General features: G+C 46.9%; 1 protein-coding gene across 6 annotated transcripts in view; it reads left to right on the plus strand.

Annotated features, from left to right (window-relative positions):
- Positions 1-22,970, plus strand: part of LOC146182009 (1-phosphatidylinositol 4,5-bisphosphate phosphodiesterase delta-1-like) — a 155,382-nt gene extending 132,412 nt beyond the window's left edge. For all 6 annotated transcript variants that reach the window (XM_084577010.1, XM_084577012.1, XM_084577011.1 and 3 more), the window contains 15 exons: positions 2,755-2,884; positions 3,867-3,982; positions 4,063-4,132; positions 4,212-4,299; positions 4,406-4,523; positions 4,633-4,718; positions 7,883-8,003; positions 8,123-8,208; positions 8,767-8,849; positions 9,256-9,327; positions 10,353-10,446; positions 15,552-15,737; positions 17,168-17,331; positions 18,529-18,664; positions 19,881-22,970. In XM_084577010.1, the coding sequence (XP_084433136.1) occupies positions 2,755-2,884; positions 3,867-3,982; positions 4,063-4,132; positions 4,212-4,299; positions 4,406-4,523; positions 4,633-4,718; positions 7,883-8,003; positions 8,123-8,208; positions 8,767-8,849; positions 9,256-9,327; positions 10,353-10,446; positions 15,552-15,737; positions 17,168-17,331; positions 18,529-18,664; positions 19,881-20,119 (1,789 nt within the window). In that variant the 3' untranslated portion in view covers positions 20,120-22,970. The remainder of the gene's footprint in view (positions 1-2,754; positions 2,885-3,866; positions 3,983-4,062; positions 4,133-4,211; positions 4,300-4,405; positions 4,524-4,632; positions 4,719-7,882; positions 8,004-8,122; positions 8,209-8,766; positions 8,850-9,255; positions 9,328-10,352; positions 10,447-15,551; positions 15,738-17,167; positions 17,332-18,528; positions 18,665-19,880) is intronic.
- Positions 22,971-23,226: the final 256 nt, after the last annotated feature.

Consider the following 23,226-nt stretch of genomic DNA (forward strand, 5'->3'; position numbering starts at 1 on the left):
CTGGAAAGGGAATTCGTTTTCGTTTGAGCAACCGTGGTCTTTGTTGAAGTTTGGTTGCATAGGCACTTTACTCCTAGCAGAAAGCACCAGCCTGGAGATGACCAAGCCGTGGTGTGATATGGTGTGGTGCGGGGGGAATGAGGCATAATTTATTTTGAAGACGGTCTCCTCCTATCGGAGAAGCTGCCACTGCTGATATAGAGGTTGAAAGAGGGCTGAATTTCTATGTCAACCCGAATTGAGTTCTCAGCAATATGTGTGTGCAGAAAGGAGATTTTTTTACGGCTGCATACTTTTCGTTTAAAAACGATAGAGGCAGTATGTGCAGGTAGGTTGTACACCGAGGCGGACATAATGTAGGTAACAGAGGTTATGATTGCACGCTCAATCAACTGTAACCAACAAGTGAAGTTTTTTTTTTCTTTTTTTGATGTCAATATTACAGGCGAAATTGAAGGCCTTAAAGAACGATAGTCACTCCCTTTTTAAAATTGTCTTAGTCGAGAACGTGGTACAAAATATCGAACGTATAAAAATACGCATTTGAAAGCTCGTTGGGCTGGCTTTCCACACTGCGTATTTTTGTAAACTGTCGTCGCTCGCGTTTCTGTCGACCAAATGCAGGTGCAGTTTGTGAATCCGCTATTAAATTTCAGACGCCGCTTGTAAAGATAGCGATTTAGAAGAAAGTGACATAACATTAGCGGCGATGCATCACACAACGACTCTATTTAATAATTATTCATTGCGGAAAAGCCCAACCAACTTTAATAGACGCATTTTTAGCCCTCTAACTACACCATCCTCAATAAATTTTAAAATTTGAGCTCTCCTTCGATGTTGAGGGCCTTCAAGCTCGCAATATTGCACCTTAAATTAACAACAAAGTATAGGAACATTCATTTACTAATTCTAGTCAATTAAACGTCCATTAATCTCTGTCTCTCTCTGTGACGTATACAGAAGCACGCGAGTTACCAAAACTGCATGCCAGCGTTTTTGACCCTGTAACGGCTGCTTCCCCGAGTGCATTAGTTGAGCGGAGCTCTTATGCGCCCGTTCGGTTGTTGAGTCGGTGGTAGTGTAAACTTTATTGGGCGTTAAAAATGTAGGCGGCAGGCAGAGCCCTTCTTATGGCCTATGGGAGGGGCCCGCGCAACGGGTTCTCCCTTGCAAGCGGTGTGCCAGCCCCTGGAGGGCCAACCTATTAGTGGCACTGGTGACGGTGAGTCGCTGAATCTTATAATGATGAGCTCGACATGACCTGTTCCCGTTGAGTGAGTGCAGGATGTGGGCAAGTGGGACAGGGTAAATGAGTGAATAATAAATGTAGGAAATCGATTTGTTTGCCGCTTAGTATCGCGTATAATACTGCTGTCACACGGGCACAGCTGAACTCCTTTTAACTCCCTTCAACCAAGGTAGTCTTTATCTCAATGGAGATACGTGCCGTGTCACACGGCAGTCCTTTAGGAAAGGAAGTTTAAGGAAGTTCCTAGCGTAAGGAGTTCCGATCATCTCCCTCGAGCAGGTAAAGGGAGTACTCTGGTTCCCTGTGAGCTTCAGTGCAGGTGTTAAATAAACGCATATGCATTAATTTTGAGTTTATAACTAATTTTAATACTGTAGCACAACGCAAAGCATGAAAAAATGTAAATGTGCAAATATCCAAGCATGCACGCAAGCACATGCAAGAATTTCGCAAGCACATTGTGGCCAGCAGAACAGACAAATACGATATGCTAGTAAAAGTAACAGCGCATTCCTTTCACGTGAATAAAGATACATTTATATTTTAAAGTCAATTCAAACTGTTGAAAAGAAAGCAGCTAAAAATTATTTCACGTGTTTTTAACTTGATTATTTTATATGCGTACACAAAACGAACAGCGCCTAATGGGACCCGACGGCGTCTCGGAGAAGCTGGTTCTTAGCCGTGTGACACGGCTACAACTCCTTCAGGGCTGAACTCCCTCCGTGGTCCTTTATGGAAAAGAAGTTCGAGGGAGTTGGGACTTGCCCGTGTGACAGAAGTATAACTTAGGCATTCTCGCATAAATGACCGCAGTCTTTCCAGTTTCTATATCGTCAAGATCGTACTAATCCCAGTATCACTAGAGTTTCATCAAGAAGTAATTTTTTCTTGCCAAGAGTACACACCAATTACGGTATCTTCAGAGTTGCATTCGCATCAGTCAAGGCATATAACAACATACCTCCGGGCATCGAATCAAGTCCTTCTTTATATTTGTTTAAGCTCTCATGTCGTTCTTTTATTCTTCAATCTTACAATACCACCAAATAATCAAATACTTGATAGACACCTTATAAGAGGTTACTTTCAAAATTTATATTTTTGGGCACATGTTCAGTTTTTGTATTACTATTTGTGCAATGCATACTTGTGTTTTATTCTTGTATTACTTTACATATTGCTGCTTCTCGTGTTTAAATTTTTTTTTTTTTCACTATGATACCTATTGACGTCGTTCTGTGTAAGGTTACTTCTTAAGGTTACTGTGGATTATTCTATCATTTCAGAATATGTTCTTTTTCTCCCTCGCCTCTCGCGTGCACTTTAAAAACCCCCAGGTGGTCGAAATTTCCGGAGTCCTCCACTACGGCGTCTCTCATAGCCTGGGTCGATTTGGGACGTGAAACCCCATAAAGCTATGAGTACATGGCTGATTGCTTTCACTAGTCGCAAACAGATTTAGTGCAGCGGATGTGCTTTGTGTCGTTGCTCGGCCGTAGGTGGCTGCGGGACCAGTTCCAGAAGGCGGACGTTAACAAGAGCGGCGCCCTCAACTTCCAGGAGTGCCAGGGGCTCCTCAAGCAGCTCAACATCACCATGGACAAGCGCCACTGTCGGAGCCTGTTCAACGTGAGTGCCGACACGCTTGGCCTCACTATTTTGTAACGGCAGGCCTGCACGCATATGCGCACACGTATACTGCGAACTGTAGGGAGTCTAGCGCGTAAGAGCAAAACGTTACCCGCACATGCTTTCAAAGGTTTCAAAGCTTGGAATCTGCGAAAAAAAAAATTAATTGGCCCGAATTCTGTGGCGTAGCCTGTCAATGAACGGGACATTACGCGTCATACACAAAAACGCACCGTTCTATTTGTAGTTACGGGCTCAGATTAACAATAAGCTTATTTTTCGTTGTGGCGTCCATGTCTCGAGAAACAGTGCATGCATGCGTAAAATTTCGCCCCGCCGGGGTGGCGCAGTGGTAAGACGCCCGACTACTGTGCCGGAGTTCCCGGGTTCGAACCCGACCTTGGCGGCTGCGTTTCGATGGAGGCGAAACGAAGAGGCGTCCGTGTGCTGTGCGATGTCAGCGCACGTTAAAGATCCCCAGATGGTCGAAATTACTCCGTAGCCCTCCACTACGGCTCCTCTTTCTCTGTTTCCACTTTCACTCCCATCTTCCTCCCTTCCCTTACGGCGCGGTTCAGGTGTCCACAGAGCAAGTGTGACAGATACTGCGCCTTTCCCTTCCTATGAACCAACCAACCAACCATGCGTAAATTACCGGGGCTCACTGAATGCAAAACAAAAACAAAAAACAAAACAAACAGCGTCTTGTTAATTTAGGAATTGCGTTGTTCTCGCAGCAGTGGCTTATTAGGCTGGTTAAATGAAATTGCAACGAACAAATTATCAGTTAAACACGTATACAACGTAGCTGTGCATTATAGAGTGTATGTAATCTTTCGGCCTTCGTCTTCGGTGATTGTTGTCTGGGATGTAATATTTTACGTTTGGAGACATATTCCGCGCTGGAATTAGAAAGCGATTTTGTGTTATTGTCCGTTATTGCGCCAGACGCTTAAAGCGGCGCTGCTCGTCCCGGTTACAGGCAGCCAATTTCAAGAAGCACAAAGTAGATGGCGAAGATGTGTTGGATCGAGAAGAATTCATCGCGTTCTATCACAGCCTGCTATCTCGACCTGACATCGACGCCGTCTTTAAGACGTGAGTTCGCATAATAATCTTTTTTTGTGTTTATTTGACGAGTTTGTAAGTGCAGTCATACAACTTATTGTGCCCTATAGGTTCGCTGGCCACACCATGAACGTTATGGGCCCAGAGCAACTGCAGAAGTTTCTCACGCAAGAACAGAAGGTAAGTATGTGGGCTCGTCGAAGCCTTCCTGGTGCTCAGCTAATTTTTGTGATTGTTCCCATCATTTTTCTTCCCCTAGATGAATGTGTCTATCGCTGATTGCAAGAGGATCGTTGAAACGTACGAGAAAGATAAGGAGCATCCTCAAGGCTATCTTGGAATTTCAGGTATATTGTGCTCGTCTCCTTCCATGTGAACTTTACCAGCGGCCTAGTGTATATCAGTGTTTTGAAACAAAATAACTGCGGTCGTGAAATTACTGCGCTCATTTAGGTTTTCGGGAGATGCTCCTCTCCGAGGAACACGACATCTTCGACGTCAGGCATCGGCAGGTATGCCAGGACATGAACCAGCCACTGAATCATTACTACATCGCCTCGTCCCACAACACGTAAGACACCGTGGCCATTTAGTCGGCCAATTGATCCCGTCTGTCCGTAGAAAGACTTCCCCCGTTTATGTCCTTGCTGCAGTGCGTTGAAATGAAAGCTTACTTGCAGGTACCTCGTCCAGGGTCAGCTAGTCGGCAGCAGCAGCGTCGAAGGTTACATCAGGGCCCTGAAGAAGGGATGTCGTTGCCTGGAGCGTAAGTTTAGCCGAGACAGACTTTCTTTGCGCGAACAATTTCGTGAAACGCCCAACCTCTACTACTTTTGTTTTGCTTTGGGCAAAGAAAAGGCTTGGTTACAGCTAGTGCTGGTTTATAATATGCATGAAATGTCTTTAGCTCCCTTGCCGGCGACCTTGAGGTGAGCAAGCCAAAACCGGGAGCCAACATGCGGACGCCGATCTTCCGTCATCCGGACACTGATTTCCTCTCATCTGGAGCCTAAATGGGACTTTCGTTGCACCGAATGAAACCACTGCCAATTTTTTGCTTCTTTAATCTCCGGTGACGGCGGCTGAATCACGCCATAAATGTCACGTGGTTCTCCCTCTGTTCAAGGCCAAACGCGCTCACGGCGCACACGACGAAGAAGCTACGAAGAGGAGTAGTAAAAGCTGGCGCTTTAAAAAAAAAAAAAAAGTGTGCGTGCAGAAGTGGTTAGCACACTTGTTTGGGGTACGGAAGGACGATGGTTCAATTGCTAGCGTGGACGCCGTTCTTTTTTTTTTTTTTTTGTTAACGGGAGCCTTGATGATCTCGCGAAATCTCGTAATATCGCATGCCTATCTCATGCCGGAATTCGATCCCGCACCCTTGGGTTCAGCAGTCGAGCACCCACTAAGCCACCGCGACATGCTCTAGAGCGAAGTTAAAATGATAACTAAACCTCTGATGCTATGGAATTGACGTAGAAAGACCGGTTTCCTTGCACCGAACGAGATTTAGCAAGACGAGTTCTCCGCTCTCCGCTCTCTAAGTCCTCTTACAGGATCGGCACACAAACGCCAGGTGCTGCCGAAACGAGTTACAAAAATCAATGTTTTCAATTTCTTCCCAATGTTAATTGTCACTCAAGCTGTTCATTTGAAACGCGCTGAATGTTAATTCGTTATTTAAAATAACGCCTTGTAAAAGTCGGATACATGACATCATACACTTCATTACCACCCGTTGGCTGTTAGAGGCCTTTGAGAGAGGGCCACTCAAAGGAGAGAGAGGCGCTCGCTGCACGGAACAATGGCTCGGTCGAGGCGGCAGCAGTTTGAAGCCCCTTCAGGCATTATAAATGATGATGATGAATTGGTTCAGAGGAAGGGAAAGGCGCAGTATCTGTCACACTTGCTCTGTGGACACCTGAACCGCGCCGTAAGGGAAAGGAGGAAGATGGGAGTGAAAGTGTAAAGAGAAAAAGGGGAGCGGTAGTGGAGGGCGACGGAGTAATTTCGACCACCTGGGGATTTTTAACGTGCGCTGACATACAGAGCCAGTAAAGTTATTACCACCAGCACCAGTAGCAGGCCCGTGCATTTTCTTTTCCTTCTTCGTACAGCCACAACAACACATCGCACAGCACACGGATGCCACTGTGTTTTCGTGTGCTGTGTGATGTCAGCGAAATCAAGTCTATCATTGTGCTGCGGCGTCAGCTCATGGCATTTATACGCTCTCGGGTTACACTCCAACGCTGCTCAGCCCTGCATCGTCGCGTCCTGGTCGCGCAGCTTTATGCATCCTTCTGCATTTCAGGGGTTTCTCCAGGAATTGAACTTGCCGGGGAGGGTCTAAATTTTGTGGGGAAGGAGGCGACTTTAGACGGTAGAGGAGAACAGCTATTAATTTTTATTTTATTTCCGTCGTCGGTGCGTCGCGTAACACTAGCAGACTTTATTACCCCGACGCTCAGAAGAGATTGCGAAATATTACTTCACATTACGGAAACACACAGGTCATATTTATGATAGAAGAGCAGTTGGGGATAAGGGTAGGTGGAGAATACCTCAATAATCTATAATTCGCGGATATGGTCCTGCTGAGTAGCTCAGGGGAAGAATTTCAAATAATGATTAACGACCTGCGCAGGAATAGCAGAAAGGTAGGCTTGAAATTAATATGCAGAAGACTAAGATAACGTTCAACAGCCTCGGAAAGTAATAGGAGTTTACAATAGATGGCGTAGCACGAAGTGATAGGCGAATATGTCTACTCAGGACAAATAGTAATCGCAGATCCGGACCACGAAAGGGAAATAACTAGGTGAATAAGATTGGATGGAGCGCATCTGGCAAGTTCTCGCAGATTATGATGAGCAGCTTACCGGTATCGCTCAAGAGGAAAGTATACAACAGTTGCATCTTACCTGTACTCACCTATGGGGCTGAAACGTGGAGGCTAACCAAGAGGGTTCTACTTAAGTTAGGACAACGCAGAGGGCTATGGAACGAAAAATGGTAGGGGTAAGATTAATAAATGGGAAGCGTGCAGAGGGGGTCAGAGAAATAACTCGTTACCGACATTCTAGCGGAAATTAAGAAGAAGAAATGGACATGGGCAGGACATGTAGTGTGAAGAGAGGATAACCAATGGCGCTAAGGGTAACACATTGGATTCCAAGGAAAGGAAAGCGTAGCAGGGGGCAGCAGAAAGTTAGGTGGGCGGATGAGGTTAAGAACTTCGCGGTGGTCAAGTGGATGCAGCTAGCACAGGACCGGGCTACTTGGAGGGATATGGGAGAGGCCTTCGCCCTGCAGTGGGTATAGTCCGACTGATGATGAAGACGACGACGACAATGAGGATGACGATTCGCACAGAATTCCCTCGCGAAACGCAGTATGTCGATACCATCAGGTTCAACAAAAATGCTGCTACATAGTTTTATCACGCATGAAGCCAGCCGTGGCCGGCGAGGAGGTTGGAAAAGTGGGAAGCTCCAAATATTTTGGCGTCGGGCTGCATAAGCGATTTTCGGCTGAGGTCGAGTGCGTAGACAGCGACAAACTACGCGTATAAGTCGAGGTGACGAACTGTACCGGAGAAAGGCTCCGTGCAGGCCCCGCTTTAGGCGAAACTGTTTTGCGCATGTTTAGTGGCGTGCTCGTCAATACTGTGGATTATACGCGATAATCTCGATTTTCTACATCTGGTGGGCACTGGATGGTTCCGCATTGCTGCAAACTTGCGTGTGTAAAATGGCCAACTGAGTTTATATTATATACATCTGTAGGAAAATTTCACTTCGTAATAACGAGATGTTCGCTATTTGGGTATGAAAGCTTTCTTATATCGCAGTATGACCAGCATGTGTGTCACATATGCTCTTGGTATCGGATGAATAAATAAATAAATAATGGTCCGTTCGGTTACAGTTGACGTCTGGGACGGTCCTGACAACGATCCCATTGTATACCACGGCTACACGCTGACTACCAAGATCCTATTCCGGGACGTCCTCGAGTCTGTCAAGCTATACGCCTTCCAGGAGTCGCAGTGAGTTTTCGAAGCTGTCCATCACGAACTGTGATTCTGGCCGCAGAGCCTGTCCAGTGCGTTTCGTTTTGTACCTTGCACGGATGAATTCATGGCTAATCGCGTTTTTGCTTTTCCAGATACCCTGTGATCCTTTCCCTTGAGAACCACTGTTGCCTCGATCAGCAGAAAGTCATGGCCAAGCATCTGGTCGCGATACTGGGCCGTATGTTTTTCTTCCGAGATTTTGCCGACTTTGTTTTCGAACTTGGCACGAAAATTACTTAAAGCAGCGTCGTATAACGTATCTCGGGTGTAGTTCGCTTAGAAGTACGAAAAAATGAGCTGTTCGTGAAAGCGATTATTTTGGAGACAGATCGCAAATAAAAACTAGCAACCAAAAAGTAAAAGGCCGTGGAGGCACGACTGGGCGCCAGCAAATAATTAAAACATCGCTGTAGAGCTTCTGTGTGACTAAGCAACCCCTAACACGACAATGACTGTGATACACTTAGCAGTGAAGGCAGATGTGGCCCCGATTACGGCACCGAAGTGAGGTACCATTCTTGTCCTAATTTTTTGGAGTCAAACATTAGCGGCATCGTTTCTGGGTCGTTTGCTATGCTTGATAGTTGTTTTTGTTCTAAAAACACCCAATGACACCGTGCTTAACTATTCCGACTTTGTATATATTTTCCCAGCATGCAGAATATATTTTCGCGAATATATTTTTCTATAGCAAGCTGGGACCCAAATTTTCCTAAAATTGTTTCTGCTGTTACAGCGTTATTACACAAGCAACCGATTGGAGATAAAGAAACTGATATGCCTCCGCCTTCAGCTTTGTTGGGGAAGGTTCTCATTAAGGTAAGTTGACCCGATGTGCCGCGACACTGTTGAGCACGTCATGACTATCTTGCCTGTGACTTCGATCGGGACAGTAAAGTATTATCAGGACGGCACCTAAGGCCGATATTAATGCGCACTTTTGAGATGAAAGAAACTGAGAGCTAAAACGAAATTAAGAGCGGGATGTTGTCGTGACATTGGCTGAATGGTTGCTTATGTTTTTAATTGTCATCTATGTTTTGAATTGCCTGTATTTATGTGCTTAATTCACGAATGTGTGTTTAGTCAGCGTACTGGGTCTTGTGAAGCACTATCGCGCCTTCTTTTCCTTTTATTGCTGCTTCCTTTTGACTGTTTGGTTCCTGTTTGGAGAGTTTATGTGTACTTTTGTTGTCACTCGTCCCACACGTCTGGCTTCTTTCAGGGCAAGAAGCTAAACAAAGACCTCTCCTTGGATGAGGACGAGGATAGCGAAGATGAAGGCACAGCAGCCAAAGTAAATACGGCTCCGTCATCTTTCCTTTGACCTCTTCGGTTAGCGAGCGAAGACCGGGGTAGTATAACCTCGTACAGCTTTGACTTGTGCATAGCTAGCCCTGACCTGTGCGGCATTGACCCGGTTGACAACGTGGGCCAAGCCTATGCGGCCCTGTACTGCGTAACCATGTCTAATGTAGTCTTGTCCCGTGTGACCCTGTTTAATATGGACCGGTCCGATATGGACCTGTCTAGTTTGGTCCTAGCCTCTCTGGTCCTAGCCTATGGGTTTTGAGTTGCCTTCCCTCAGCCTGTGTGGCCGTACAGTCATGTGGCTCACACATATGTCGGATACTAAAACCTATGTTAATGATGTCCCTATTTATTAAGTTCTGACATGTCTGACGTGGGCCCGTGTGACCCCATTCCATAATGCCCTAAATCGTCAGGCGTCGAGCCGTGCATCCCTGACCCCTGTTCTCCCATTAAACCATCAGTCGTTGAGCCATGTACCCCTGACCCCTGCGACCCCGACCTACGTATATGTTGCCTTGGTCCATGTGGTGCTCGAGTTTCGTAGACGCGGGGTAGTGTGGCTTTGCCGTGTAGCTATCGCCTGTATGCCTCCTATATGTAGGGCAAAAAGTGGGGGCTATTTTCTCTTTTTGTTTTTGTCGCTCATAGCCCGAGTCGCTTCGGGGCGCCAGAAAATGAGTAAAATATTTTCTATTAATAATCTTCCGTCTCAATTTGTAGTTCGTTGCGCGTGGTATGCTTAGCGGCAGTACTGCAAGCCCTCGCTTTGTTTTGGTGATGCGTATTCCTGTCTACGTGCTGCATGCTGCGTGGGTATTTGTGTGTTTGCTTGCTGACGGAGAAGAACAAGCTCTTGCGCAAATCGTGCCTAATATCGCAATTCCAGAGGACCATCCGCACGTGCTTAGTATGCCGTTGGTGAGCTATGGTGACTTTGTTTTACTGAACGTTGGTCACTCCCCCCCCCCCCCCCCCCCCTTTATTTTTTCATTTCACCTGCCTCCGCAGACGTCACACGGAAGTGTTTTGGCCGAAGAGCTGTCCGACTGTGTCAACTACTGCAAAGCAACGCATTTCAAGTCGTTTGAAGAGGCCGAGAAATGTGAGTCGGTTTTATTTGCACCGAACGTCCGTAATGCGCTGACACGATTACAATGAATATCGCACCATTTTTATCGCGATAGCGTGTCTTGGAGTATGAAACGGTTATTTACAAATAAAGGCGCAGATCGGATTGCTGAAGGATAGCCAGTAAGGGCCAGTGACGCCCACATCCAGTGATCGTTCTGGGGATGGGAGCGGCTCACACCGGAGCCGGTGCTTCTGCCGGAGGGCATTTAAAGAGAGTCACGTCCAGAGCAGATGCTCGATGTCTGCCCCGGAGACAGGACAGAAGAGGCGTGTCGTCGATAGAGGCATGGTATATTGTGCCGGTCATAACACACTCTGCTTTCATAAAATAGTGAAACAGCTAGACTTTTCTTCTGAGGTATACATTGCCTGCTTTTACTTATGGGCAAAACAGTTTAAACACACTGAGGAGAGGAAGGTAGGAAAGAAGGGGGTGTCAAGTCTTCCTGATCATACTCACTGGGAAAGGGGGCTGGCACCTGGCGATGCGTAGCAAATGCAAGAAAAAGATGGAGAAGGGAGCTGTCCTTTCCACTCTCAAAGAGGCGAGAGGGAGAGGGGAATGGAAGGAGACGAAAAGAGGGTGGGAGACGACGGCAGCAGCGGGCGAAGCCTGGAGAGGTATAGGTACAGTGTACGCCACACGGTCTGAAGCCGTTAGGAGCTGGTTGCCCCGCCCGAGAGAACGCCAGTGTTGGTGTCGCTGCGAATATGTGCCGCATATTTTGTGGCATCGATTAGGCTTGTCTTGATAGTGAGAGATAACAGAGCAGAGCGTTTTAACACTGTACCGTGTGCAGCCTACACTCACCGCTTTCCCTTATAGTCATGCCACTGCCAGGCGGAGCTTAGGAAGCTCTCGAAAGTGCTCCGTCCGTGCTCACGAGACCGAGATAGTCTGGGGATGGGGCGCCCTCTGTGGTATGTGCAGCAGTCAAGTTTGTGCACACCACCAGCGTCGATCATGCAGACCTTGCACATTGATGTAGTCATACACACATAGCGCATACGCACCCGCGCCAAGGCCACTGCTTATAAGGGTACCGTATTCCGTCTCGGAGGGCAGAAGGCAGCAGATGTGAGGCCTAACTGTCGCTGGATGAAGGAGCTCAGGTTTGCTAAGCCCGCTCAGTGCGGGATGCGGTAAGGGCCGGAGTCGTAAATTCATTGGAGTGGAAGTACTTTCCCAAGTGGAAGGACATTTCTGGTGGCTCTACACGCCAGGTGTTTACCCCATCCCGTCCCTTGACTCCGCAAGTTCCGCAGTTGGCTGGACGACCTTCGTTAACGGATCGACGATTCTGCGGCTCAGGCGACCATGCCGCCGTATGGGTGGGTCTGAAGCACTACGAAATCTATACGTTCATATATATTGTCTGGGGTCTAGAGCGATGCTTTACGCTGCCCTGTGTAAGGAAATAGTATGGACTGCCTCAGCCAAGCCATGCAATCTTCTACCGAATGCCGCTCAGCGCCCTTACTCACCGCAGCTTCGAGATACTGTGGTGGTAATGATTAAGGCGATCCATATTTGCGTCGCCTAATATTCCGCAGGGGTACCTGTAAGCGTTTTGTACGCTGCGACACCATGCGCCCAGAACTCGTTGAGCCACATAATTTGTTTACTTCTTTGCCGGCCTCTTGAAACATGGCGGATACCTACATGGGGGATTGGCTAAAGTGTAGTGGCATAAACAAGGAAATCTACTCAGGTGATCACGACCAAAATACTGACAGCAAGCGGTAATATTGAAAAATATAGCGATGCAAAACGGCACAATATATTAAGTGAAATAACAAGCATAACATTTTGGAGAAAAAAGAACGTCTGGGAGCATTTTAAGTTAGGCAGTCAACTTACAAGTTGCAATTATGTAATCATGAAGAATCCCAAAAAATGCACCTAATGCAAACTCTGGCGCTCGCACCGAATGGTAGTGGCACTGGTAGAGACAAGAGAAGCCCTAGCCTCCAAGTATAGATCTTTCTAACTAAACTGGTTTACAGGGAAGGAAAGGCGCATATGTATCTGTCACAAGTTTTTTTAGTGTGTGAACACCTGACTACGCTGGAAGGGAAGGGAGGAAGGTTGGGAGTGAAGGTGGAAAGAGAGTGAGAAGCTGTAGTGGCGGGCTACGCAGTAATTTCGACCACCTGGGATCATTAACGTTTGGTTGGTTCCTATAGGGTTTCACGTCCCAAATCAACTCAGTATATGAGAGACGCCATAGTGGGGGACTTGGGTAATTTCGACCACCTGGGGATCTTTAACGTGCGCTGACATCGCACAGCACACGGGCTCCACTCCGTTTCGCCTCCATCGAAACGCAGCCGCCGAGGTCGGGATCGAACCCGGGTACTCCTGCACAGTAGTCGGGCGTCTTAACACTGAGCCACTGCGGCAGATTCCTACTGAAGGGCTCCGGAAATGGCCACGCGGGGTTCTTTACTGTGCGCGTACACGTGACTGTTGTTGTGGCTGTAGGAAGAAGGAAAAGAAAATGCACGGGCCTGCTACCGGCTCTGTAGCTGAGTCACCTCCGCTGCCTCGTGCAGACAGAAGAGAAAACAGAGAAGAAAGAAAAGGAAGAGGGAGAAAAAGACGCGCGCCGCAACAACAGCCGTCATCTACCACCGAAACGCAGGCGGGTGAAATGACGGCCTACAATACCCGCCTCTTCTTTTTTGAGATCTTTATGTGGTGGCGCGTATCTACGTCTCGCCCCCCCCCCCCCTATCATACTTGCATATTATAGGGGGGGGGGGGGCGAGACGTAGATACGCGCCACCACATTAGGATCTCAACAAAGAGGCGGGTATATGGCGAAAACTACAGACAGGGACGTTCTCGAATCTCTACGTACGAAACATTAACCCCACGGCATATCCTCCCTTATGCCCGTGGTGTGGTGAAAAACCCACGATGTATCATATAACATGGATGTGGCAAAAGATTGACGTGGTAAACGTCATACAAGACCCTAGTGCGGAGCAATGGAATGCAATGCTGGCCAGCGACCGCTGTGAAGACCAACGAGGTCTGATACAGCGTGCTCTACGGGCGGCGGAAGCAAGTGGAGCCCTGGAATAAGGACACTAACCAGTACTGAAGGCTCTACAAAAGGAGCAACCGCGAAGAATACCCTCATCAAATAAAGGGGAAATGAGGGTGCTCGTTATAATACACGAAGGAAAGAAGCCAACAGTCGGCGAGGCCAAAGAAAGCGTTGGGGATGGTACTTTATGTCTTTTCTTTTTTAAATGTTTACTTGGATAATCACAGAAATTAGTAGTGTAATCTGTTTAGGGGAAAGATAATTAAACACAAAGTAGAAGAAAAAACAACGTGCCGATGGTGGGAGCCGAACCCACGACCTCCGAATATCGCGTCCGGTGCTCTACCAACTGAGCTACATCGGCCGCTGTCCCCCCTGCTACTTGCTTGGGTATTTATGTTGTCTGTATACACTCTGTAACACTCTCAAGGTTCGTATACAGACAACATAAATACCCAAGCAAGTAGCAGGGGGGACAGCGGCCGATGTAGCTCAGTTGGTAGAGCACCGGACGCGATATTCGGAGGTCGTGGGTTCGGCTCCCACCATCGGCACGTTGTTTTTTCTTCTACTTTGTGTTTAATTATCTTTCCCCTAAACAGATTACATTACTAATTTCTGTGATTATCCAAGTAAACATTAAAAAAAAGACATAAAGTACCATCCCCAACGCTTTCTTTGGCCTCGCCGACTGTTGGCTCATCAAATAAAGTTATTCAATCAATTAATCAATCAATCAACAACGGATAAAAATTCTGTGGCAGGCCAGCCCCCATCAGGGGAGTACCGTACACGTGACTAGGTGGAGGGTGCTTGGTTGCTCGGTCTCACCACGGATGATGTGCGCGGGGTCACTCACTCGGACCTCGCGCACATCATCCGTGGTGAGACCGAGCAACTGAGCAACCAAGCACCCTCCACCTAGTCACGTGTACGCACACGGTAAAGAACCCCGTGTGGTCAACATTTCCGGAGCCCTCCAATAGGAATCTGCTGCAGTGGCTCAGTGGTAAGACGCCCGACTACTGTGCAGGGGTACCTGGGTTCACGACTCTCTGAAACGGAGTTCTGACCCTCACAGGGATGCAAAATACTTTCCGCAAGCCATAAATCCCCATGTCACTCGGAGTGTATGTTGCGACTACTGCTTGTTTTTTTGATCCTTCGGCGGCATTTTGTCGTGCATGCATGCATCTTAATTGGTTTGTGAAAGGCATACAGCTTTGCCAGTGTGAGCAATAGATACCAAGTCGAATATGCACAATATCTGTTGTGTAAACGTTAATAGCTTAAATCGAGTGTTCCAACACCTAGAAGCGGTGATTTTTTTCAGTGCCACCTTCCTTCCTTCCTTCCTTCCTTCCTTCCTTCCTTCCTTCCTTCCTTCCTTCCTTCCTTCCTTCCTTCCTTCCTTCCTTCCTTCCTTCCTTCCTTCCTTCCTTCCTTCCTTCCTTTCTCCCTCCCTCCCTCCCTCCCTCCCTCCCTCCCTCCCGCTTGGGTGGCGCAGTGGTTACGGCGCTCGACTACTGTTCCCAAGGACGCAGGATCGAATCCCGGCCTCGGCGGCCACTTTTCGATGGAGGTGAAAAGCATGGCGCCCGTGTGCTGTGCGATGTCGGCGCACGTTAAAGAACCCCAGGAGGTCGAAATTTCCGGAGTCCTTCACGACGGCGTCTCTCATAGCCTGAGTCGCTTTGGGACGTTAAACCCCGCAAACCAAACCAACCTTCCTTCCTTCCTTACGGCTCGGCTCAATTGTCCATGGAAAGAATGACAAATACCGCGTCTTTCCTTTCCTGTGAATGTATTATATTAGATCAGGAAAAGAACCTTCGAGATACGGCACCGAAAGCAATTGCGCGTTTCCGACTAATGTAGGGTTCGGGTGACGTATGTTTTCTCGGGCTCATGGTATTGTTTTAAGCTGTTCACTCCTCGTCTTGGCATCGGTCTCTTGTCAGCGTGACAGTGTCTCTGTCAATGCCGGCGAACCGACGAACACTGTGTTCTTTTATTCGAGGGCGCTTCAACGAAATGGCCTCCTTCAGCGAAGTGAAGGCCAGCAAGCTGTCGTCGACGCCGGAGGGTGCCCGCAGCTTCATCCGTCACAACAGCAGGCACCTGTCCAGGATATACCCTAAGGGCACCAGGACGGACTCGAGCAACTACGATCCCGTAAAGTTCTGGAACGTCGGCTGCCAAATTGGTGAGTTCGACGACCAGTCCTTACCCGACAATAAAAATGTGTTCGTCAGTGTTTCGTGCTAGCATCTTGCGGTTAGATTTCAGTACATTCTTCACTGATATTTCGTGTGTTATGAGGATTGCAACCGAGGAAGGATTAGTAAATTGTTAGTAAATGGCGGCGCTGCATGCCTTCATTCAAGTGTAGGATGGCGTTCGGTAATTTGGGTGTAAGATGCTACCACAGCCTTGGGAACTATTTTCATGCCTATTGGGAGCTTATGTATGGTAGAAGCAGTAAGCGCAGTTGGCTGGAGAAAGATATTTCCGTTTGCTTTTCTCTGCTTCACTGGCGGTATTTTGTGTGTCTTCGAAAGCGCTCTACATATGTACTCAAGCATTAAACGAACATCTCAGTGGTGCCTTTATAAACATGTGTCTCTTGCAAATGTGTTTAAAAGCGGAAGTTCTGCTTCTCCCATGCCAAGCCTGAAGGTCATCTGACTCCGAATGTTTGACCTTTAGGCGGCGCTGTGTAGGTGTATCCGTGACGTCATACCACGTGACTTGCAGCGCCTCTCCGCTACGAGTGTGATTGGCTGAGCCGGCGGCGCTCGCTCGCTTCGCGGTTGCGCAGCGGAGTGCGTCCGTGACCTCATACCACGTGACTCGCCGCGCATCTCCGCTGCAGATACGAAGTGAGGAGCCGGCGACCCATCAGTCGCTACCATATAGGGAACCCTGCTCATTAGTGTTTGACAGAAAACGAGGCAGCAGGCGCAGCCGCTCGCTCGCTCTCTCACCGGGCTGTCTTCTCCTCCCCACCCCCACCCGATCGGGAACCCGATATTAATCCTGTCTATATCTTCAGAGGTATTACAACATAGTATCAACATAATCATCGTCTTTACCTCCGCTTATGTAAGGGCCTCAAAAGGCGGATGAGTGACCCCTTCTCCGCCTTCTCACCAATATACTGCTGTGCCCGGCAGCCCCAATACATTTTGACCCCTCCTTTAGCGGTGGCTTCCCGCACTGTAGAGCGATGTCTTCGTGGTGTGTGCCTGCCCATCCAACCGGCTATTGCCCATCCCCTACCCAACCCGGGAAGATTGGGAGGCGATCCTGCTTGCCTGCCACGAAATACAGGCTCAACAAGCCTTAGTCGGGTGCTCCCTGGCGGCAGCCACCGCCACTGGAATGCCCAACTAGGGACCTCCACTGCTGTGCTTGTAAGGACCGGTCCCTTGCAGGCTGATCCAAGCATACCTCCTGTTCTTTGCATAGCCGCAATAAATGTTTTCGCCACTCTTTCGCTTGCCTCGCGGAACCACGACGTGCAATAAAGTTTAAACAAAACACAAAAACGTGTATAACCATGCTTAAAAGAGATTCTCCTCTGCATAACTAGGTTCAGCTGATTTGAACCATTTTCTCCTACCCCATTTGCAGTGGCACTCAACTACCAGAGTTGGGACCAGAAGATGTTCTTAAACGAGGCGAAGTTCTTACTCAACGGTCGCTGCGGCTATGTGCTCATGCCGGAGTTTATCCGAAAGGGTGACTTCAAGATCGACTCACCCGACCCGTCGCTCAAGAAGACGCTTGTCCTAAGGGTAAGGGAAATGGCCGTTCCAGTTCTAGACGCGCGCAACAAAATTAAAAGCTGCTTTGAGACAGTAGTGAACCAACTTAACGTGGCTTATGAAAAAGGTTGCGTCAGTGATACATTACTTTAGAAGTGTGAGCGAACTTTCCCCACCTCGGCTTTCAATTCAATTATTTGTGTGGGGTCCTCTTCCTTTTCCGCTGCCTCTGATCTCTTTTTGTAAGCGGTCTGCACCTCTAAGCGCGCACGTGGTTGACCGCTGCTGTGCATGTCTTGACGCAGTGATCAGCTCATTATTCAGGGACGACGCTGATTCTTGTTGTTTTCACTTGCAATATAAATGAGTGTTTTACGCACCCGAGTGCTACACTAACGTTGCGGTTATGAACGCTACGTACGAGTAACACGTACGCTTATTTATTGCGGAAAATACGGCATTGGCCTGCAGGCCTCAAATCTAGCTTTGCATTAGGAGTGTTTTCAGGAATTTCGTGTGACGGAATAGCTGTGCTCTTCCTCGTGTCGTGAAATGTAAAAAAATTTGAAACTCTTGGGTGAACCGCACGTGACCTGTCAGCTTGACTCCTCATACGCGTAGCCTCAGGCCCTTGCGGGTAAAGCTAGAAGCCCGTTCCCAGTCGGTACAGCCTCAGCCATGTCGATGAAAACCTGCTACCGATTCCTTTCCTGCAGTTTTGTGAAGCGAAAGCTTCACTAAACTTTGTAAAGCCGGTCTTCACGAGAGCTTCAATTTGACCTTCATTTGCCCTCCAAGGAACAGGAAGACAACAACAACAACAACAACAACAACAACAACAACAACAACAACAATAATAATTAATAATAATAATAATAATAATAATAATAATAATAATAATAATAATAATAATAATAATAATAATAATAATAATAATAATAATAATAATAATAACTGCTTTAAGGGGAAGGAAATGCTCAGTATCTGTCACGTTTTCTGTGGACACATGAACCGCACTGTAAGGGAACGGGCAAATCCGCTACTCTGAGCTAGCCACCAGTGGCGATGATGCTGCGCTTAGCGCTTCATACCGATGCCAGTTAAATCATACTAAGAAATAGTTAAGCAAGCGTAACCACGCTAGAAGCTTTTGCTGAATACCATGTTTAACTATGCTAAGTCTCTTCTATGTTTTTTTTTTTTTTCGGGGTAAAATTTGTTTCGCAGATAATCAGTGGCCAGCAGCTACCCAAACCCCTCGAGTCCACGGACGGCGAAATAGTGGACCCCTACGTAGTCGTCAAAATCTGCGGGCACCCGCTGGACAATCAGAAAGTAAAGACGAGGTTCGTCAGGAACAACGGTGAGTAGCGCTTGAGCCTGGCTTTGCATTGCTCAGTGGGCGCACACTCCTAAAATATTACATGGCGAAAACAAATTAGCTGTGGTTTAGCTTTAGTTAAACCCGATAGATTGCGTAAGCAAAGTCGACGTAGCTTCTCTTCTTCTTCTTCTTCTTCTTCTTCTTCTTCTTCTTCTTCTTCTTCTTCTTCTTCTTCTTCTTCTTCTTCTTCTTCTTCTTCTTCTTCTTCTTCTTCTTCAATTTCTTCTTCTATTCCGTCTTCTACTATTTCTTCTTCTTCTTCTATTTCTTCTTTTTCTTCTTCTTCTTCTTCTTCTTCTTCTTCTTCTTCTTCTTCTTCTTCTTCTTCTTCTTCTTCTTCTTCTTCTTCTTCTTCTTCTTCTTCTTCTTCCTCACGGCGTGGCTACCGACGCGGTTTACCAGACGGCTTGAAGAGGGGCCCCATCTGCGGTTTCTCTAATAGTCAATCGTGGCTACCGGCCGGGTTTACGCGACGGGCTGAAACCTGGCCTAGTACTTCTTACGCAATAAAAATTCACAGCACAAAAGAGGCGCAGGCACAAGCGTAAGGAACAAATAAGACAGGACATATGCTACAGAATGTTTAGCTTGGACAGAAAAAAAAGGAAGCCCAGTGTAGAAGAAATACGTTTTAAAAGGATGGTGGTTTGGGCTATATTGCAACCAGCTAACCCACACAGCCTTGGTTTTAAAATATTACTGGACAAAAATTTTAAGACGATATCTATTAGCTCTATCTTCAAGTTTTAAGAAGTCGTCGCCCTAGACCTCGGCAACGCACCCACATGCCATCGCACCAGTAAAGACAAGAAGCATGTATGTTTTGAATAGAGCGCCGGTGGAGGTGGCATCGCTCGGACAACGTGGTACGCGCCGGGCACGACGCTGCTGATCCATTGTATGCATATAGTTAGAAAACAGACGAGATGGCGTGGAAGGCTTGGTACGCAAAGGCACATTTGTTGGATTATGTGCAGTCGAGCATCACACGCGGCAGATAATTAATGTTAGAATATTTCCTTGACATACTCGTAATTGTGCTTCGAGATCATTTTTTTTTTTTCACTTTTAAAATAAAGCGTTTCAGCATAAGGTTACTGATGGGCTGCCTTGGAGCAAGCTGGTATGTATAAGTGCGCGCTGCCTGTGTCGGCGCCGCAACGTGACGTCATGGAGTGAGCCCGCGTGTGCGCAGGCTTCAACCCCACGTGGGAGGAGAAGTTCGAGCTGCCCGTGCACGTGCCCGAGCTGGCCATCCTGGTCTTCACCGTCAAGGACGAGAGCCGCACGGGCAAGAACATGAAGCTGGCCAAGTACGCGATCCCACTGGACGCAGTGCGCGAGGGATACCGACACGTGCGCCTCTGCAACAACGCATTCATCTCACTCGTGCCTGCAAGCATCTTCGTGCACGTCAGCTTCCGCAAGCCGTGACTTCACGACGGAGGCCACACGGCGTGTGCCTTGTAATTATTACCGATCATTTTGCGCGCCACTCTGTGTTGTGTGTGTGAGGCTCGTTTTGTACAGCAATGTTGTTCTACTGCACGCTAAGCCGTGAACACGTGATGTTTACATGCCCTGCACAGGAAAGGTGCATCTGACAAGTTGCTGTAGGATGGAGCGTGTCTGTCAGCGATGTGTTCCAATACGCTGTGGAAGGACGGACGTATGGCATGACGGGAGAGCGGAATGGCTCGTTTCTCATTATAATTAAGATTACAGATGCATATCTGAACATTGTTTCTTTATTTGTTTTTTGCAATGCGTCAAACTTGCTTCATATGAACGTCTTTCTGCCGCAGCTGCTACCGCGACGTTGTAAAATGCACTCGCCCACACCGTGAGCTGGCAGGTCACCTTCGAACAACCAGAGGGTGCAAGAAATTTCCTTGTAAACCTCAACACTTTCATTAGCTTGACAGCTCATTAACGCAATTATGAAAGAAGGGGGTTTCTAACTTGACAATGGTGACGGGGAAAGTCATAGGAAAAACCATGCAAGCTCTAGGGAAATGATTTTGGGTGGAACTGAAGAAGGATATTTATTTATGGGCTAATTGTCATGGTGAACACTCAAATTCTTTATTCTGTATCTTGTAAACCTCAACACTTTCATTAGCTTGACAGCTCATTAACGCAATTATGAAAGAAGGGGGTTTCTAACTTGACAATGGTGACGGGGAAAGTCATAGGAAAAACCATGCAAGCTCTAGGGAAATGATTTTGGGTGGAACTGAAGAAGGATATTTATTTATGGGCTAATTGTCATGGTGAACACTCAAATTCTTTATTCTGTATAGAGTGAATCTCCTTTACTCTCACATTACCAGATTTCGTGCTTCGTTTTACTGGTTCGCTATATAGTGCATTCCAGTCTTCTTGGGACCCCATTTAAAGATTCTGCATTACCGGTGCCTTTTTGCATTGCCATGCTATTACAATTGCCTTCGTCGTGCCTTGGCATTACAATCATCTTTTCGCGTTTATTGGCTAACTGTGGCTGTCAGAGTCGTTTAAATTAAACATGCTTCCTGATCGTACGCGTATATGCGTATGCACATAAGGGACGACTAGCATGTCAATTTGCATACTTCTCAGAAGTGTTACTGCCTGCTTTCCAGAGCGCATACTCAAGCGCAGGTGTCCAGTTGTGCGAGCTGTTTATTTTTCTCTTGAAAGTGAACCCATTTGCTCTGTTTCTTCAATGTAAGCGTTGCTATATTTTTTTTAACGATGCATAGCCTTCGTATCACTGCAGAATGTAAACTGTGTGTGCTGAACTTAGTTAACCACGACAGTTGTCAGCGGCCAGCAGTTATCCTCAGGTCTGCTGGTTTGCGTACATGCTTATCGCGCAACACTTATTGTACTGTTATAGTGCCCATTCTATAAGCTAGTGTGAAGCATAATCGTTTAAAGTGGACCTTCCGTGTACATGGTCTCTTTATTGCTATGTCATTAGTGCCAAAAAGTGTTCGTCCATTGTCTCTACTGTCCTTGCGAACTTATGTCACAAGAAATGGCTTGTATAGTTCCAGCCATAATAATATGGGGCATGCCTCGTGGATAAAACTATTGTATCGCTTTAGCTGTTATGAAGTACAGTCTTTTTAAGAAGTTCAGAGCCCGGGTGGTTAGCTTCTAAGCTGTGCAGCCTGGTCCCTGCAGCATTTTTCGAGGTCCAACACAAGAGAACCATGAAGAGTCACATGGTATGGCTCAATCCCCCTGGTCTCCAAATGTTTGGCAAGGCTTTGCTTTATGCATAAGTTAGCACATGCTGCTAGTGTGCCCCTATACGAGGGACCCTAGTAATCATTATATCTTCTCTGCGGAACGCGTGACAAATTTTGAGAAACCCGTAGCGTGCTTCGCAACATTTTTTTACCGCGCCTGGTGTAGAAGGTATGGAGTGTCACAGCTTTTGGGACAGCTGAATACATTCTCAAGCTAAGCACTGAATTCAATGTCCCCAATGTGTGCTTGCGTGTGCTCATGGCGGATCGCATCTGTCAGTTCTATGTCGAAGCAGTTGTCGGTGTTTGTGCTTACTGTGCAAAGTTAAATTACTCTCGTGCGTCTTCCGTAATGGTTAACACCAGTTATAGCTAATTATGTCACGTGTGAATGGGAAAGGCTAACTCACTGACACCGCACATTTCTCTTACCCGGTGATGTCCTTTCCTCTATGTATGCATGTGTGGCTATCATACGCCTACTGTAAGCCGCAGCAGACGTTTATATTTTTTTACTTTGGCAGCCTAGGCGTCTGTGTGTAGGCGATAACGAAGCATGTGTTGTGCGTTCAACTTTATCTAAAATCCTGAAGTAATTATTTCACTGCCTGAAAGTTGTGGAGTCATTTTTCACATGCATGATATTTTTTTTTTTTTATATTTCCAGGTACACGAACATGATGTGACGTCCATTTTCAGTATAACGAACTGAACTACTGAACTACTTTGTATATTTTCGCCTCTTTTTACTATACTATGTCATAAGAGTTCATTACGCTACCGAAAGCAGGCGTTTAGCGATTCTTTGGCAATTGTTATACGCCTAATCGGTGACATACATTTTTTAGGTAGCATCTAGTTAAAATCCTGACTGATTTGAAATTAAGGAACTTTGTCAAAACAAGATGCAATGTGTGACAATTAAGTGGTGGCTTCGGTGTGAATTTCTGCCCCATGAATGCAGATGTATGCACTGAAGATGTGAACGCCGCAGTGCGCACATTTGATGAATAAAACATGCCAGAAATGTCCCGTTGGTGTGGAAATACTTTTAACACGAAAGCGTTGTTACTTCGCTATGTTCACAGATTTCTGTCCGCATACCGCGTCCGCAAAATCGTGTCCGCAGCAGTTGTAATTGAGAAGTGGTAGAGGTTAATGAGTGGTGTCAATCGATAGAGACTGACGTAATGTGGCTGCAGAAAAAATGAGGCCAATAAGTTAATTAGGTAAATAATTAGAATAACTGGTTCACAGGAAAAGAAAGACGCAATATCTGCCTCACTTGTTCTGTGGACACCT

The sequence above is a fragment of the Amblyomma maculatum genome, chromosome 8, assembly GCF_055883805.1.
Source record: "Amblyomma maculatum isolate TAMU_Amacu chromosome 8, ASM5588380v1, whole genome shotgun sequence".
Lineage (NCBI taxonomy): Eukaryota > Metazoa > Arthropoda > Arachnida > Ixodida > Ixodidae > Amblyomma > Amblyomma maculatum.